At 30.3% G+C, this 17,514-nt stretch overlaps 2 protein-coding genes across 5 annotated transcripts; one reads left to right on the forward strand and one right to left on the reverse strand.

Moving 5' to 3' along the window:
* Positions 1–470: 470 nt before the first annotated feature.
* On the forward strand, positions 471–5,879 carry LOC108908319 (cysteine and histidine-rich domain-containing protein). The gene is made up of 5 exons (XM_018712345.2): positions 471–625; positions 762–1,012; positions 1,161–1,469; positions 2,145–2,336; positions 5,594–5,879. Exons 1-5 carry the CDS (start codon positions 547–549, stop codon positions 5,786–5,788), a joined length of 1,026 nt encoding a protein of 341 aa, XP_018567861.1. The 5' UTR covers positions 471–546; the 3' UTR covers positions 5,789–5,879.
* A 2,007-nt stretch (positions 5,880–7,886) lies between these two features.
* On the reverse strand, positions 7,887–16,515 carry LOC108908317 (molybdenum cofactor sulfurase 3). 4 transcript variants are annotated; one of them, XM_018712343.2, is made up of 10 exons: positions 16,445–16,515; positions 14,044–14,142; positions 13,736–13,892; positions 13,050–13,682; positions 12,468–12,744; positions 10,347–10,463; positions 9,607–10,141; positions 8,707–8,922; positions 8,433–8,650; positions 7,887–8,293 (listed from the first exon to the last, which is right to left on the reverse strand). In XM_018712343.2, exons 2-10 carry the CDS (start codon positions 14,123–14,125, stop codon positions 8,090–8,092), a joined length of 2,439 nt encoding a protein of 812 aa, XP_018567859.1. In that variant the 5' UTR covers positions 14,126–14,142; positions 16,445–16,515; the 3' UTR covers positions 7,887–8,089. The 4 variants fall into 4 exon arrangements, with proteins under 4 accessions (XP_018567859.1, XP_018567858.1, XP_018567857.1 ...); XM_018712342.2 differs by lacking the exon at positions 16,445–16,515 and adding an exon at positions 15,680–15,705; XM_018712341.2 differs by lacking the exon at positions 16,445–16,515 and having other exon boundaries at positions 14,044–14,264.
* Positions 16,516–17,514: the final 999 nt, after the last annotated feature.

Consider the following 17,514-nt stretch of genomic DNA (forward strand, 5'->3'; position numbering starts at 1 on the left):
GCATAAAGCAATGGAAGCTAAACATACAAAGAATTATTATCATGAAACATCTATAACCATCACAATCATAAGATTACATAGAACAATTAACAACAAAGTACTTAAAGAATATTACCTGCTAACTAATACCGATTAAACACTTAATTTTACACTACTTTGTCACACTGCCCGCCGATCGTCTTACTGCCGATCTCCACACTGTTCTCACTTCAACTGCCTATCTTCAACTATTTAGGCTTCCTTCCAGAATTTCCTACCTAAGTGCCTGTTTTTTGTGCTTCCTTCTACCGACCGTTAATATTACTTTTTCATTGTTATACAACACCCATGTAGCAGGTGACGTGGAAGTTGATAAAATAAGTACGGTTTTGCACAGCCTTAAAACGTGTTTTGCACGGACCATATACGAACTGTTCTGTGCTGTGTGGTCTGTGGCTCTGTGGAGCGAGTTGATCTGTTAACCTCTGTAATCTATGATCTGCTACCAATTGAAGTTAGATACTCCTATATAATTTTAATTTTTCAATTATATCAATTAAGGTGAAAATGACTGAAGGAACCCAACAGCTTCAGTGTTACAATAGGGGATGTGGCGAAAAATTTGATCCAATTAATAATAAGGAAGGTTAGTAAGGTTATGTTATTTCTAGAAATTTTTAGTTTTTTCTATAATTAATAAAAATAAGGCAAATAGCCATATTATCTATGATATTAATAATTAACTCAATAATTTATTGATATTATATATGTATTATTTTTAGATTCCTGTAGGCATCACCCTGGTCAGCCAGTTTTTCATGATGCATATAAAGGATGGAGTTGCTGTAACAAGAAATGTACTGATTTTACAGAATTTCTTAATATCAAAGGTTGTACGTTGTCAAAACATTCAAATATTAAACCTCTCGAACCTGAAAAACCAGTAGCAAAGGAAATAAATGATAAAGAGATTATAGAAGTGAAACCCATAGTTGCTAAAGTTTTAAAAAGACCTCCAGTTGACACTCCGTTAGTAAGTAATTAAGTGTATTAATTAACATTTATTGTGAAGATATTAAAATTAACATATGTAACGTATCACATGAAATTTATATATTGTTTGATTATATTTTGAACATGGGTTTATATTATTTTTTTAAGTATGTGAGAATAATTTTTAGGTTACAATGAAACCAGAGATTGCACCATCTCTTAAACAAATGTTAAATGCTGATGTACCAAAGTTGATGCAACAAGAGGAAAGTAAATCTGATGAAATTGCTATTGGGACATCGTGTAAAAATGGGGGTTGTAAAGAAACATTCAATGGACCGGAAACAAATGACACAGATTGTATATATCATCCAGGTGTACCAGTGTTTCATGAAGGATTAAAATTTTGGTCCTGTTGTCAAAAGAGAACTACTGATTTTAACACTTTTTTGGGACAAGTTGGTTGTGAAAGAGGATCACATGTTTGGAAGAAAGATGTAAGTTACTAAAATTTATTAAAGTAGGATCATCCAAATTAAAAAAAATATTTTTTTGTATAGTATATACTCGATTATCTGGACTTCGATGATTCAGATCTCTCTATTTGGATTTTTCCATTTCTAAGAGTATTATTATGGAGTCTGCAAATGATGATCAGAAGTATGTGTGCATGAACCAATAAGTTACAGTGATAATCGGTAGATTACAAAATCATCCATATACGACAAGCCTACACATATTGTAATCTATTGAGTCATTTTCAAGAGATTAGTGCATGGACAATTGTGGAATTAGTTGATGATGATCACTTGATGACGAAAGTCCGCATGCATGAACTGATTTTACTCAAGCAACTTTTACATTGATTGATTTTGCACTTTGTCCAGTAGAAATCTATAGTTTTAACTATATTATTGAAGACTCAGTCGCGCCTAGTCTAGTACGTAATTTAAGCATATATTTATTATGTACCTTAGTTTTTTTCTAGAATGTTTGACTATTATACATAATATTTATTTAAATTATATTTTTATTTCTTTGAACTACATAATAGAAAGATCTGAAATGAAATAAAATACGTAACTCAAATTTTCGATTATCAGGATCACCATAGGTCTCACCTAGTCTGGATAATTGAGGTTATACTGTATTATATTTCAAACTGTTTTTAGGAGAAAGATAAAAGTGTCCAATGTCGTTGGGATTTCCATCAAACAGGCTCGTATGTGGTTGTAGCAATATATGCAAAACATTATTCTCCATCAGAAAGTATAATAAAATTAAATCCAGTTAGGTTGTACGCTAGCCTAGTATTTCCTCAGCAATCTAATGCCACTTTTGCATTAGATATTGAGCTAAAAGGGGTAAGTAATGGAAATCTGATTAGAAATTTATTTTTGGACCTAAGATGGCAAAAGTGCAACACTTGAGTGCGGATAACCTACAAAGTATTATATTTCATAACCAGAGAGCGGACAATTTGTGTCTTTAACCTTGAACATAGATATGTCATTCATAAACCTAGATACATTATCCATGACGCAATGGCGTGTCGGGTATGCATCGGAAATTTACGTGATAATTCACGAAAATTCCACGGTACATACATTTTTAGGCGTTATAAAATATTTAGAAAATCAGAAATTGTATACTACATATTTATTAAATAAAGTTCGGTTAAAAATAGTGTCGTTCTTTTAATTGGAAATTAGGAGTCAATGTAACGAATATCCTCAGGCGACGCACATGATGCAATAGTCCAACTCACGCTCCATTCATAACAGGGCTGCAGTTTGAATTCTGACCAATAGGAATTCGATAAACGCAACCGATGTCGACGGACGGACTAGATAGAGATGGGCGCGAGTGTAATTTCATTTCTTTAGAACTAAATTAACTTAATTATTTTCTCGTTATTTAACCTGTTCACGTGATTTATGGATTTTAAATAAAGGGTACAAATCTTCGCGAGGATAATACGATATATTTGCTATAAATAATAATTATATTTTGCGTAGTTTATACACAATACATTTTTGAACGCGTACACATCTCTACCAAAATTTGACCTATTCTTCGTGTTAAAGACACACATTGTCCGCTCTCTAATCATAACTTACAGTAGACAAATGATCTTGTCCGTTTACTAAATTTTGGAGGTGTAATTCAATGTTGGATGGAGTATGTAGTTTTTAGAGTAGTTGTTTCCCACAATATCATTAGTTAAAAATTAAAGTATTGTATTACTTTTTTAATTTGATTGCGTATTTTTGGCATACTCGACAGAAATTTAAAAAATATAACCTCGTGCGCTAAAAGGATCAGTAAATTGGTTAATTTTGTAAATTTAATTTTTTATAGATATTGATATACAGGGTGTCCCAGAATAACGTGTACGGAAGACCACAGACTCGTAGATTCAAAATAGGTAGATCTAGGCTAATTCACCTATATATCTGAAATCACTTAGTTTGGTCATAAGATGGCCTCAAAGTTGGTGAAAATTTTTTGAATTTTGTAAATAACTAATACCTATCAATCGATTTTGATTATTTTTGGGGTGTGGACTTTTGCTTTCAATCTACACATTTTAGTGTTATACTTAGTTTTTTTAGGTTTTAAAAGGTTGTAGGTTTTTTAAAACCTACAACTCCTACAAAATTGATATATGGTGATAATATCCGTTCATAACTTTTTCCTCTTTCGGGCAATAATGACACCTATTTTTTATCTGGTTGGTGATACCATGTGGAAGTTTTTGGGCCTATTGTAAAATTTTGATTGAATGAGAGGTTTGGGTATAAAAATATATTTTTTAAATATCTTCATTATCGTGCCATCCATATTATAATACAGTATAGACTCTTTAATCCGAACTAATTAAAACATGGGCTTAAAGAAATAAGTTCGAATTACCAATATTTTCGGATTACTGGATAGTAAATATGTACATATGTAAATATGTTTATGTACATACATATAATATGAATTAGATTTTATGTGTTACTAAGAAGGCAATAAAACCAAACATTATTGTAAAATATGTCGTATAAATATCGGCATGTTTGTTTGGTAATAATATTTCAACTAAAAAGATCTAATTGAGAAAGGTTCCGACTCGCACAAAAGGGTTTCCTTGAGACTATCGGGGAATTACGTTTTTAGCGGTTACGTTTTATTATGTAGTCCGACTTTATAATCCGAATTATATACGTTAAACCGAATTTTGTTCGAATTAAAGAGTTTTGTTCGGACCATCGAAACGGGCATTCGTTGGGTTGTCGGGCCGGATTAGTGGATATTCAGATTAAGGTGAGTTGGGATTAAAGAGTCTATACTGTACTTAACAAAGTGCTAGTAGGCTCTGATTTTGTAGGTTGACTGTAATTTCAGTCTGATCTTTAAGTAATTGTACATACCTGACAGTTCTTAATGAGTGTTTACGACGATAAGATATACCACCTGTTACATAATTTTTTGATACGGATACACACATACGACGAATTAGAGTTATTTACAATGTACAAAACGTTATGAACGGATATTATTGCCATACATCAATTTTGTAGGAGTTGTAAGTTTTAAGAAATACTGTATAACATCAAAATGTGTAGATCAAAAGTAAAAGTTCACATTCCAAAAATAATCAAAATCGATTAATACATATTCGAGTTATTTATAAAATTCAAAAAATTTTCACCAACTTTGATACCATCTAGCGGCCAAACGAAGCGATTTCGGTTATAGGTGAATTAGCCTAAATCTGCCACTTTTGAGTCCACGAAACTGTGGTCTTCAGTTGTACATGTTATTCTGGGACACCCCGTATATTGTTCCAGTTTGATCCAGAACACCACTATCAAATTTTAATGAGTGGTACAATTTTGATGACAATTTATTTTTTACAGTTGAAGCGGGACGGGGGCCTTATTATACTTACCTTGTTAAATAATCATTGCTGCCAATGCAAAGAAAAATATTCTTTATGACTAGAGAGATAATTGCAATAGATATTGAATAAAATCGAGTTTAAAATACTTATAATTATATATTTCCATCTGTGACTGAAAGTGAAATGTAACTTTTTTTTTCTTTACTTTTTTCAGTAGTATAAAGTGCCACAAATAAAAAATTGTTTAATGTGGGCCATACTACAAAAGTTACCTGAAAACAACGCTTTTTCTTTTTATGTCTTCATACAACATTTTGTGTTCAATATTTTTTGATAACTTCATTACTTTTATATATTTTTTTGTCTTTTAAATTATATCAATAAAATTTGACATGGCAAGGGAGGTAGCGGAATATGACTGTTTTGATCTAAAACAAACCAGTCATTTGTATTTTGTATTTTTTTTTGTTGGTAAAGATTTTGAAATTTGATTTTTAACATTTTTAACATTTTATTTACAATAAAAAAGATACTTTTTGCATGTCTAAAATGCAGCAGTTATGAATGCGTATGTAATACTATAAAAAAAGAGATTGTTGGTAAGACCAACTTCTGAGTAAATAATTAGCCGATAGAACAAGTACATATTTAACATATATCAAATATTTTTAAAATCGTTTCAATACGCACTGTTATTAATCTGCTTATGACCTACAATAATCTTTTCAGATTATAAATGTAGAAGATAGTGAGGTATCCATGTTTGGAACAAAAGTGGAACTAAAACTAAAGAAAGCTGAACCAGGAAGTTGGACGAAATTAGGGGATCCAGTAGTTCAGCAATCTGTTACCTCCATTGAGAAACTATCGAATGTAGAAAAATTAACTCCACAAGTAGAAGCAGTAGATTTAGATGATTTATAATTAACGATATATGGTATTTTAGATATTGTAATTAATTGTGTGTAAAAACGAAATTTTATTTAATTTTTTATCAAATAAATGTTTTTTATTGTGTAAATAAATCCTTTTGTTTATAATAAATATGCTGTTTTAAATTTATTTAAAATTTGAATTGCGTCTTTCGGACTGGACAGATATTACCCTGAAGACTGTGTTTTTGAAAATAATGAAACCAGTTGTAATCTTTGAAAAATAATATATTACATAATATATAGGGAGTTCCACTTTGCCCAGAAAGCACCCTACATTTTAGCTTAGATACGTGGATTAATGAAGTTTTTTATTTTCAGCATACGTAATTTCTGTTTCAATTTCATGTCTATTGTATTTAAGAAATTTTTACACATTTTTAAGAAAAAAAAAATGAATATAAAAGGCCAGCTATAATGGTGCAAGCATCGCTAAATCAACAATTATTAATATTTATTAATTTCTCTACGATGTTCCCTCGCTTTTAGTATACGATATAAAATTTTTTTTATTTTTTTGTTCCGATACCATCTGTTACTAAGACACCCTTCTGGCCATATAGCCCGCTGAATAAAAGCTTAACATCATTACAGCTACCACTTTGAATCCAAATTGTTTGAAAAAATTTACAGTACTATTTGAAAACATGTACAATAAAGCTTTTTTGTCCATGACACTATAACTCGTATCAATTTTTCCTTGTAAATTCCCCACAAATCACATTTCTTCCCAACCTTTAGAGTGGCGTTACCCCTTAAGTTTGATAGGTCATGTAGGGATGTTTCCTTCAATAAGGCCAATTTTTAAAATTCAACTCGTGAACGATTTTGTGTAAAGGTATATTATTCCTCATGTTGAACCATGTTAGGTATGTTAAGTAGCAAATGATGGTCCTTGTACCAAGAAAAAAAAAGTTCTCGGCTAGTAATACCTAACGCTTTAGTAAGCTTCGTTAATGAAATGACAAATGCAGATATGATAACTTTAAATGTAATTACAAACTTGTTTACAAATAAATAAAAAAAAATGAAATATGAACTTTAAGAAAATTGTTTAGTTGAAAATTCTGTGGTTTACTTTTTTAAGTTATTTGCTTTGCCTTCTTACATTTTTCTTGAAAAAAGTTTGTGGTTTCTATTTTCAATATTTATTTATTTTAAAACAAGTTTATCATTACATTATCAATGCCTTACTATATTGCATTTATGTCATTGGATATATGTAAGTTTCGGACACATTTTTTTATTGTTCTGCAGAAATATCATCTTTTGTTACACATTCTAATATACAGGGTAATTCTCAACTTATCAAAAAAAAAAAAATTGGGAATAGCTGCGTCAATATCGTACAAATTTTTTTTGTAGATTCCTTATAGTTTCCAAGAAAAAAATTATTGAAGTAGTATTTTCAAAACTTACATCACTGGGCTAGTGTAGCCTCTAGTGTCATTTGCATTGTGCGATTTCTCCATGTAGCCCTAGGCGAGTCTGAATACATGCTGATATCTGATTTTAGTGTTAATGTTTGCTATAGTGTTTACATTAGTTTTTCAAGTGTCAAAAATGGCTTACGTGTATAACAACTAGAGTTGATGGATATCGCTTTAATTTATGGTGAAGCAAGACAACATTTGTGTTAGTTCGTAGAAACATAGAAACTGGGTAAGATGGGCTCAAATAATGTGTTTACACAAAATTGGAACAGTTGTAACATCAGGTAGGTATGTCAAATTATTTTATTAATTAAACCAACAAATTAATTTTATTAATTAATAATAACAATAACGGCAAAATTAGTTGAATTTGCTGATACTTATAAAATACGTGTTATAAAATTTTATGTATGTATTTCTTTCCTTAGGACAGTAATTCTTTCAATTTTTCGTCTGTTCATTTTTTATTACATTTTGCCGCTGTGCCGGTCGCCGACCGCATACTTTGCCTTGTGTAAGGTCAGGTTTTACAGTGGATCAGTTTCTACTGCTGTGCAGAAGTGTATTTTTAAATCATTTTCGAACTGCCGTTTTTTATTTTTTTACAAAATTTTTTTTTGGAAAAGTTCTGAATCACCCTGTATATGCATCTTAATATGAAATTTTTTCCTTTATACATGATTTTCAAAATACTGCATTTTAAAATTGTAGTTATTGAACCAAACACCCTTTGTGATCGTATCAAAATCAAATTTTGACAGCAAATATGGACAATTCAATAAAGCTATTAGTTTTTTTTCATTTTTAGTGAGATTAAAAATATTTTGAAATACATATGTAACAATCTTATAAATAACCATTTAACTCATTTCAGTAGTTTTCCCTATAATGCTGCATCCAATGGAAATCATTCTTTCTTCGTTGGCTATATCTTGGTTTAAGTATACTCCAAATGCTATCTTGCCTTTAAATTCACGGGATAAAGTAAGTAAAGGTTCTTTGGATATTTCTCCAGAACTCTGGTTTATACAAATCATCTGACATCTCGTACATTTTCCTGCCGACTAAAACATATTTAAATTAGATTATATTAATTTTGTCTTACTGAGATTGAAATGTATTGTAGGTATCTATTAATAAACATTTTTTTTAAATGATAACAAAAATGATTTTTTCCTAATTTGTTTGAGAAATTCTGTCTACCTGAAATGGAATGTCGTTGAATAAAAATCCACCGTATTTGTTTTCCTGAAATGGTTGGCTAAAATTAACCACTAAGTTTGGTCGAAACCTTTGTATAACAGAATATTTATCCTCAATTAGTTCATTCTCTGGAATTTTTTGCATCAACCATTCAACACTTTTTGAATTAATTAATAAATATTGTGCCTTGTTTGCTAGAGATAGTTGAGATGAGGTTTCTAAAAAAAATATTTGTTGAAGGGATTTACTTGATTAATAAATTGAGAAATTTTACCATTTTTTAAAATTCTTCCTGATATTTCTTCATCGAAGTGACATTGGTGTAAAAGCCGCAATCCTGGTGTGCGTAAAGTTTCAGAAAGCCAATCGGACACCTCATCACCACAGTCCCAGCCTTGTATTCTGTCTCCGCAAACTTTGCTCTGACAAAGGTATGCTTTTTTTTCTTGATTAGATGGCTCCATTAGATTTAGTTCAAAATCAGGTTGACCTAAGTTTGAAATAAAAAATATTTTGATTAGGTAAGTATTTCATTTGTTATTTGTTCACTAATACTGTCGGCATTATTGGTGGTTGGTGAAAATAATATTCAGATAATAAAGCAAGGGATCGAAACCATTTATTAGATAATTTTTAGGTTCACATAAAAATGTTTCATTACAAAAAAATTTCAGAAAAAATGATTTTAGACGTTACTAATCCTGAGATATCGAAAAAGGGTGGCTCTATATGCAAAATATTTTTTTTCTCAAAATAAATTAATAGATACAAACAACTATTGTTTCTATTTTTCTCAAAATATTATGAAGTTTGAAAACAAAATGTTAGTATCAAATTAAAATTGAAATAGGGATAATTACAAAAAAAAAGTATTGTATTTGTATTTATCATTTGATTGTGGGAAAAAATATTTGTATATGTCTATGCAATCCTTTTCGAGATCTCAGGGCTGGCAACCCCTAGTTTAATATTTTATTTCGCATATTCTGCTCCAAATATTTTCATAATGAAAGTTCTCTATGTGAGCATAGAAATCATTCACTAAAAATCTGTATTGGTCAAATACAAGGTACTGAATCGTATTCTATTTTTTTTAGACAGATTTATTTGTAACTCAGTTTTAATAGCTGGTCAAATAAGCTATTTTATGTATAGCTAGAAAAAAATATGGTACCTTTAAATTTCAGTTTAAGGATTTTCTCTTTCAGATCGATTGTAGGCTTTATAAGACACAGATTTTTATTATGTTTCTGTGTAAGACATACTCCTGTGGGGCCAGTAATCATCCATTCTCTATCATATTTCAAACCTTTCGAAGTTATAATCCAATTGTTTTCAGCAGAAAAAGCACCACATGATTTTATGGGATAAACAAGAATCTGCTGTAATTTGCCTACAGGAGCTTCCTTATAACAGTCTGTATTGTGATTTGATATACACGCACTGAGATTGCTTTTTGATAGTATTTTGGTTTCAGTTTCATTTTCAGTTTCAGATTTTCCTAAATATAATTTCTCATAAGCCGTTTGCATATTATGCCAGGTACGTGGTAACTTTCTTATTACAGGCTGAGATATAAAACAATTTTCAATCATATTTAATAATTTATCTGCATCTTCCTGGGTGGTCATGTATCCAAATGAAATTCTAACAGATCCTGTAGGGTAATTGTCGACCAAGTCATGTTGGTCTCCACAAACATGACCAGCCTAAAATATTTTAAACAAAAAGTTATAAATTGCTTAAAAAATAAGATATATAATCGTTTCAATAGATCTATAAAAAAATCATCTGCAGTTTTTGTTTCCAATTCCATACATATTTAAAATAAAAATAAAATAATATTTTCGCCATTACTGTGTTGATCTAGTATTTTATATCATTATTACCAAAATTGCATTTATGTATACTTACATCAAAGTGTTTCTTAACATCGTCTGTACTCAGTTTTAAGAAACGTTGGCAAGCTCCAGGATTACAAGAGCATCCCGTTCTTATTTGAATCCCATGCAAATTTGACATGTGTGACACCTTAAAAAAAGTTAACAAATTAACAATATTAATTAATGATATTGTTAATATAGTTTTATCTCATTTGTCCATAATTTATTTATTTAAGTTTACGCTAAGGGTTTTTGAGAGCATTCTAGTCAAATTAAACTCTTATTATTTGACAAAATTCATAGCTATATTAAATATTTATTTTTACAATTTAGACTAATTTCCCTTAATGGAATAATTATATAATTTATTGCTTATATTGTTTAATTAAATTAGAGTACTTATAGAGGCATTTTGAAAAAGTAACACCTCTGTAAATAGTTGTAAATATGAGTATAGTGGGTTTGAATATTACGACCTCTTAGTTTATTTTCATATAGATATATATAATTTTCAGTTTGTTTATTATGTCATCCATTAAGTATCTACCTACTAAAATCGGAATTGACTGGGGCTATGTGGAGAGAGAAAGCAAATTGCATACAGCGCACAACACGAATGATGCTAGAGACTACCATAGCCCAGCTGTGTAAGGCTTTAAAATACTACAACTTCAATAATTTTTTTCTCAGAAACTATAAGTATTTTACAAAAATTTTTTTTCGATATTGACTCAATTTTTCATGCCGCATCTATTCCCAAATTTTTTTGGATAAGTTGTGAATCACCCTGTATACCTTTACTTATCGTTACCATAGATACGTACTTGTATCTATCAAAACAAATATTTAAAATTTGACGTCACGTCGATTGACAGTGACTAAGGACTGAAAATGAGTGTAGAAGTGGCTGATGAAACTCCCGAGGTGGTAGGGTCGACTAGAATGGCTGTAAAAAATTTGCTGCTGACGAAATCTGGAGCAGTATACGAAGCTGCCTTTGTCAAGTTCGAGAAATGGTGAACTGGAAAAAATGTAACGTAATACCCTGAGAATGTTTCATTGGCATACTTTTCGGAAATGGCACAAAAACTGAAGAGTTCTAGTTTGTGGGCTCATTATTCAATGGTAGTGTGTGTTACGTTTGAGGCTTAATGTGAACATAAAAAATACAACAATTTTTTTCTAGCTCTGCGGACAAGGTTGAACAATTATTTTCATTTAATGGGTCCACTACAAGCAATGGATCTTTAAAAGCAGTCGACCCTAGAAATATTGTCATGAGTACTGATATTGCAAGAACTGATATTGCAAGAAGTGGAGGATTCCTAAATGGTGCAAATTTTCACAATTGTATTTTTACTATAAATATTAATTATAATAAATAATGAATATAAAAAAAATAAATGTTCATTATTAAAATTGAATTCGTAGTACTATAATGTGTTTACACGCTTAGGAGTATAAATACTTATACTCCTTGCCATATAAATGACACTTAATATTATCGAGTAACATCACATAAGTTGTCACTTACGAGTATATGACGTTTGAAGAAAAAAAATATTAATGCATACCTTATTAAAGTGACATTTATGATATAAAATTACTCTTTTTAAATTTTCAAATTTTCTTAGATTTTGAAGTAAATTGTGTAACTGGTATTACCATTGTATAATTATACAATGGTATTACTCTATAAAATTAGGTGAAATTAACAATATGGGTTCTCATTATATCATTAATAAAGAAATAGATTTTTTTTTAAACATTTTGCTTATTTTTATCCGAAGAATGTTATAATTGTGGGAATTAATTATTTTTAAATCCACTTGAAAAAAATTCATTTTGGGTAAAAATGTTGATTTTTTATGAAATCAATTTTTTTATGCTTTTGCATGCATGAATAACTCAATCCAGATATAACTGTAATGTAAAAATTGTAACTATTCGCTGGAATATAAATCATATATTTACCAATAAACAAAAAAATTATAATTTTTAAATCATAATTATGTTTGATTTAATAATTTTAAAACGGAAATATTATTAATTACATAAATTTTTTTAAAACCATGATCACTGCAGTTTCGTAAAATATATATGAAATATATTTATTGTTGCAATAATGGGAGAAATGAAATAAAGTCATTACCTCAGAGTATCCAATAAAATCTCCATTTGGTCTCAGTAAATTGAAGTTGACTATACCGCCTTGATGATCTCGATTGCTGAATACTGTGTCATGGTACAATACTACAACCGGATTTCCATTGGAATGATGCATCAGTAACAAATTTCTGTATACATATTGTGCCAAAGAAAAAGTGTGTTGAGATATAAGGTCAAAGTTTAAATTCAACCTGTTTATTGTATCAAAGCCATGTTTAATCGCTAAAATTGACAAAAATGGTAACGTTCCATCTTCAAACCTATAAGAACATATGAATATTAAGCATTGTATTATGAATAATACAATGCTGAAGTAGAATAATTTACAAAAATATACGAGTGACCTATCTTTTTTTGATAGACAAAAGATAAAGTATATGGAAAGCTTTTACATATTTTAATCTCTTCATAAATGTGTGTCGATGGCATCTACTGTTTTGGTGTTGTGCTGTTATGTGCTATTGTGTTGCAATATGTGAATAATGATTACAATGGTTATTTTTGTTTATTTTATTATGATATTTAAAAATATATCATTCTAGAATGAGATTAATTACATATTTACCTTTCTTGCATGCTACTTCGAGGTACCATTACATTTTTCGAACTAAGTGCCATAAATATTGTGCCACCTCCAAAATATTTCTTGACCAATAGATTTTCACTTGTTTTCTTCACTAACAGAGCTCCTATTCCAGTTGGATATCCAAACATTTTGTAGAAAGATATTGGAACGAAATCTGGTTTGTACTTATTTAAGTCTAAGTTATTTGTCGATATGTAACTTGCGGCATCAAGAACCACATACCAATTCGTACTTTTTTCTTTAATGAAACTGTTCAAAGCACCATTTTTTACTTTATCGATCCAACTTAAGGGGTATTTGCTCCCAGAAAAGTTACACTGGGCAGGAAAAACAAAGAGACTGTTACTGTCGGTATTTGCTGAGTTAGAGTGAGTGCTGCCATTATCGTAACATGATAAAGTGTACATTGCTTGTTCAGTCTTTATTTCTGATGAGTTTGTAGCGTAGTTTCTCATTCCTAATACTGATGTGTGGTTGTTTTCTAAATGTACCAAAGTACCTGCTTTTTTGCCATAATCGAAATATTCTGCTATCGTTTTTAAAGCGGCTGTAGTGCTTGAGACAAATATTACTGTATATTCTTCATTACTAGTGTTGAAATGTTCTAAAATCCTAAAATAAGAAATATATAACTTATGGTACTTAATAGATCAACACATTGTTACCGATATCGAACTATGTCGATGGCATCTTCTGTAAATTTGCTGGTAACGTTGTTAGCATGGGGGTTTGAATAAACATTTTTTGATAAGTCCTGTAATATATTCTGAAGTTGTTGTTCTGAATATAATGTAGCTCCGGCATGATCTAGGTAATAGGTGCCTACAACAAACAGTAATAGGTACATTATTTTCTGGTGGTTACTAATTTTTCGAAAAAAAAACAACAAAATATAATAAAAAATAACTTACAATTTTATTTTCATAAATAAAATTATTTGTTTAATATATAATGATATAGTTACCTTATTTACCTTTCAGCCTGCCAAACTCCTGAGCAATTAAAGTTTCCTGATTGGTAGAATAAACAGCACTGAATTTTAAAAAAGGATCCATGCCCGAAGGTGACAAATCTATTGAAAAATATGTTTAATAAATTAAACTAAATCAATATATTTTTGATAACACTTTATTTGTAAATATTATAACTACTTGTAAGTATTTCTTATTGTAAATACAAAATAAGTTGAGGAAAGATAAAACTGGTATAAATCGCAAACGAATAAGTAGATACTCATTCCTCAATTGAAAAGAAATGCTGTGTTTTTCCGAGATAAATATTCCACTTAAAATTTTAAATTATCTTAAAATATATTTAGTAATTTAATTCCAATTATTTACATGCAACTGAGATACAGTGTGGCACAAAAATATTATAGCTGATAAGCAGGTATCAACTCATTAAAAAGGTTCAGGTAGGTACACTTAAAATTTAGGTACATTGTGACAATTTAAAGTAAGTTTTGCACATAGTGTTATTAGTATTTATTAAAACGGGCGGTTTCTTTATGGGACAAATTAAGGCGGGTTTCCACTAAACGGACAAAACAAAAACAAAACACAAACTTGTGTCGAATAAAACAAAACTAACTTTTCGCAAACTTTTTGAAGACTGGCGTGTTTTGCGACAGTTGGAGTTTTGTTTTTCGGGTCCCGCTCGAAAGCGGTCACATCAAAAGGTTTCGACGTGTTTCGAAACTCAAAAGTCTGTTTAGTGGAAACGGTCGTGTTGTGTTTTCTATTTAAGTGATCCAACCCAATATCTTAGTTGGCGTTTTCTTCTTCCCAAAAACAATATTTTAATCTTTAATGAATTATAGCTATTAAAAAATATATATATGTGTATGGTTAAAGTGTTTACTTGGCTAGGATACAAAGTAACTAACTAACCAAGTAAACACTTTAACCGTACATGTACCACGAACTCCATCGATGGATATGTGGGAAACCGCTCGAAGGATTCTTTTGAAATTGTGATGGTGTGATACGGACCGTGGGGCCTACCAAGCTAAAATATTTTCAAAGGTCATGGTATTTCCCGTTATACCGGAAGTCGATACTAACTTTCTTATTTTAAATGGAACCTCCTGTATATTATTGCAAAAAAATTAGGGGTTTCCATTTAAAAATTTAGAGTTTTCCACATTTTCTGAACTTCATATTCGATAAATTTTTTTTTGACCACCCTGTATAAAAACTGGAAAATTTTCATGTCAAATTCGATAAATTAGGTCTTCCTCTACAAAATGTCCAATTTGCACAAAAAAATAAACCGGGAAAACTAAATTTTGCCGACAGTCTGCATCTGTCAATTTCTGTTTATAATCAAAATATTTCGGAAACGGTCAATCCTAAGTATGGAGTGTGCTATATGTTTTCAATTTAAAAATGGATGCTGTTTCCAAAAATGCAATAATATACAGGGGGTTCCGTTTAAAATAAGAAAGTATCGACTTCCGGTATAACCGGAAGTACGATGACCTTGAAAAAATTTTAACTTGGTGGGCCCCACGGTCCGTATCACACCATCACGATTTCAAAAAAAATCATTCGAGCGGTTTCCCAGATATCTATCAATGGAGTTCGAGGTGGGACACTGTATACACTTACTTTTTCTCCAAGGACTTCAGTATAAACCATCCATAACTAAGAATAAAAAAATCTTCTCTAAATATGTTGGTTGGTTATTGGAAAAATGTGTTCTGACTTCCTCGCGACAATCAGTGGAAAAGGACCGAAAACAAAAACAAAACTCGAACAAAACGTAGTCCGCTTGATGGAAACAAGAGTTTTGGGTTTGTTTCAGTTTTGTTTCTGTTTTTCAGGTTCTAAAAAACACAAACAGGACATAAACTCAACTGTCCGTTTAGTGGAAAATCGCCATTAGCATCCGAAGTCTACTTTTGCCAGACAGTAGGTACCTATGTGAAATCATTTTTTCATGAGTTATTGCTAAATAAACATGGAAGTTGTTTGATTTGTGTTGAAATAAAAACATATTTTGTATACATTATTAAATACCTTGTACGAGAAAAAGATGCGATTTCGAGATATGCCTTTGAATTTATGTCAGATTCGAAACATTCGATATAAAGAAATAAGTGTGCAAGATTTCAAACTAGTCGTCCAACTAAGTTATTGAAAGAAATGCGTTCAACTCTGATCTCTGATAACAAATATGACCCCATGTCGAGAAGTAGCATGAACGTTTTTTTAAATATTCCGATTTTAAGCAATACTTTATAACTACGTAAACAGATAGATATATGTTACAAACAAGTAATGAAATATCATCACTAAAATATTCTGAATTATTTTTTTTATATAATACCGATGTAGGCACTTTGTACATTTTTAAAAATAATATGAAGTTACCCTTGAGGCTGGTTGTTTACTCATCTCATACGGCACGACACAGCGCAACACGTCGCGTCTCGTCTTGTTCAAAATGCGGACGGAATTAAAACACTGTATTGCATGTTTTTTTTTAATGACGCCGTGCGAGTTAGTCCGTTCATTATTGTTACACAATACAATACAAGGTCATCGTGATTTTGTCGTAATAAGTAAATTATACCGTAGCCTGAGCAAATTAAAAATGATGTAGTCTTATCTTGAATTTAAGTGCCAACGTGATAATCTAATCTGTATCTATACCTATTTATTCTATATGCAGTAATCAATTCTCAGTTATTGAATATCGAACGTATGATCGCAGTAGGTATAAAATTAGGTATACCATAAGTATGAAAAAAAAAGATTATTCTATTTTATCTGTTCTGGAGATCAATTTTACTATTTAGGTAATATTCACATTAATATTCAGAATTTTATCACCAATTTTTTTTGGTACTCAAACCATTTATAACAAAATCGTAGGTAGTGTTACAGGGTTTTGTAATAATTTTTTTTGCAAATATTTTTTGGTGTACTTGCTTTAAAGAATGGCGAATGGTCTTTCTGTGCTTATTGTTAATGCAAATGTGGTGTATTACATTTCAAAATCAAAAGCATTCAAATCGAATTATTGGTGAATGTACGTCATAGATTGATATAATATAGATATGTACGTATCTACAGGGTGTATTTAAATGGAGGGGCATAAATGATACCAGATATTCCTTGGGTGAAAATAAGTCGATTTACTAACATACCTATATCCTAAGTCGCATAATAAAAAAGATACAGGGTGTCAAAGTGAAAAATAAAAAATGATTTTTCCTTAATAATTTCTATAATTTTAGTCAGAAATGTTTCAAATTTTCAACAGAGAAGTTTTTTAATGATGGGAAAAATAATATGATAATGATTTTTGAGTGTTGAGTACGAGGCGTCCTCTGCAGGCAACGTCATGCATTGAATATGTAGTAACTTTTTTGCCAACCCCCGTATACAGCTTTTAGTAACAAATTATGAAATATTGGACTTTTTTGAACAAAAAAGGT

Source organism: Anoplophora glabripennis, unplaced genomic scaffold (assembly GCF_000390285.2).
Source record: "Anoplophora glabripennis isolate ALB-LARVAE unplaced genomic scaffold, Agla_2.0 scaffold198, whole genome shotgun sequence".
In the NCBI taxonomy this organism is placed as follows: domain Eukaryota; kingdom Metazoa; phylum Arthropoda; class Insecta; order Coleoptera; family Cerambycidae; genus Anoplophora; species Anoplophora glabripennis.

Excerpts from the sequence above, each read along its gene's own strand:
- LOC108908319 (XM_018712345.2), top strand. The coding sequence starts at position 547 with ATGACTGAAGGAACCCAACAGCTTCAGTGTTACAATAGGGGATGTGGC. Across the intron at positions 1,013-1,160 it reads CTCCAGTTGACACTCCGTTA|GTTACAATGAAACCAGAGAT; the intron begins GTAAGTAATTAA and ends AATAATTTTTAG. Across the intron at positions 1,470-2,144 it reads CACATGTTTGGAAGAAAGAT|GAGAAAGATAAAAGTGTCCA; the intron begins GTAAGTTACTAA and ends AACTGTTTTTAG.
- LOC108908317 (XM_018712343.2), bottom strand. The coding sequence starts at position 14,125 with ATGGATCCTTTTTTAAAATTCAGTGCTGTTTATTCTACCAATCAGGAA. Across the intron at positions 13,893-14,043 it reads GGAGTTTGGCAGGCTGAAAG|GCACCTATTACCTAGATCAT; the intron begins GTAAATAAGGTA and ends TGTTTGTTGTAG. Across the intron at positions 10,142-10,346 it reads ATGTTAAGAAACACTTTGAT|GCTGGTCATGTTTGTGGAGA; the intron begins GTAAGTATACAT and ends AAAATATTTTAG.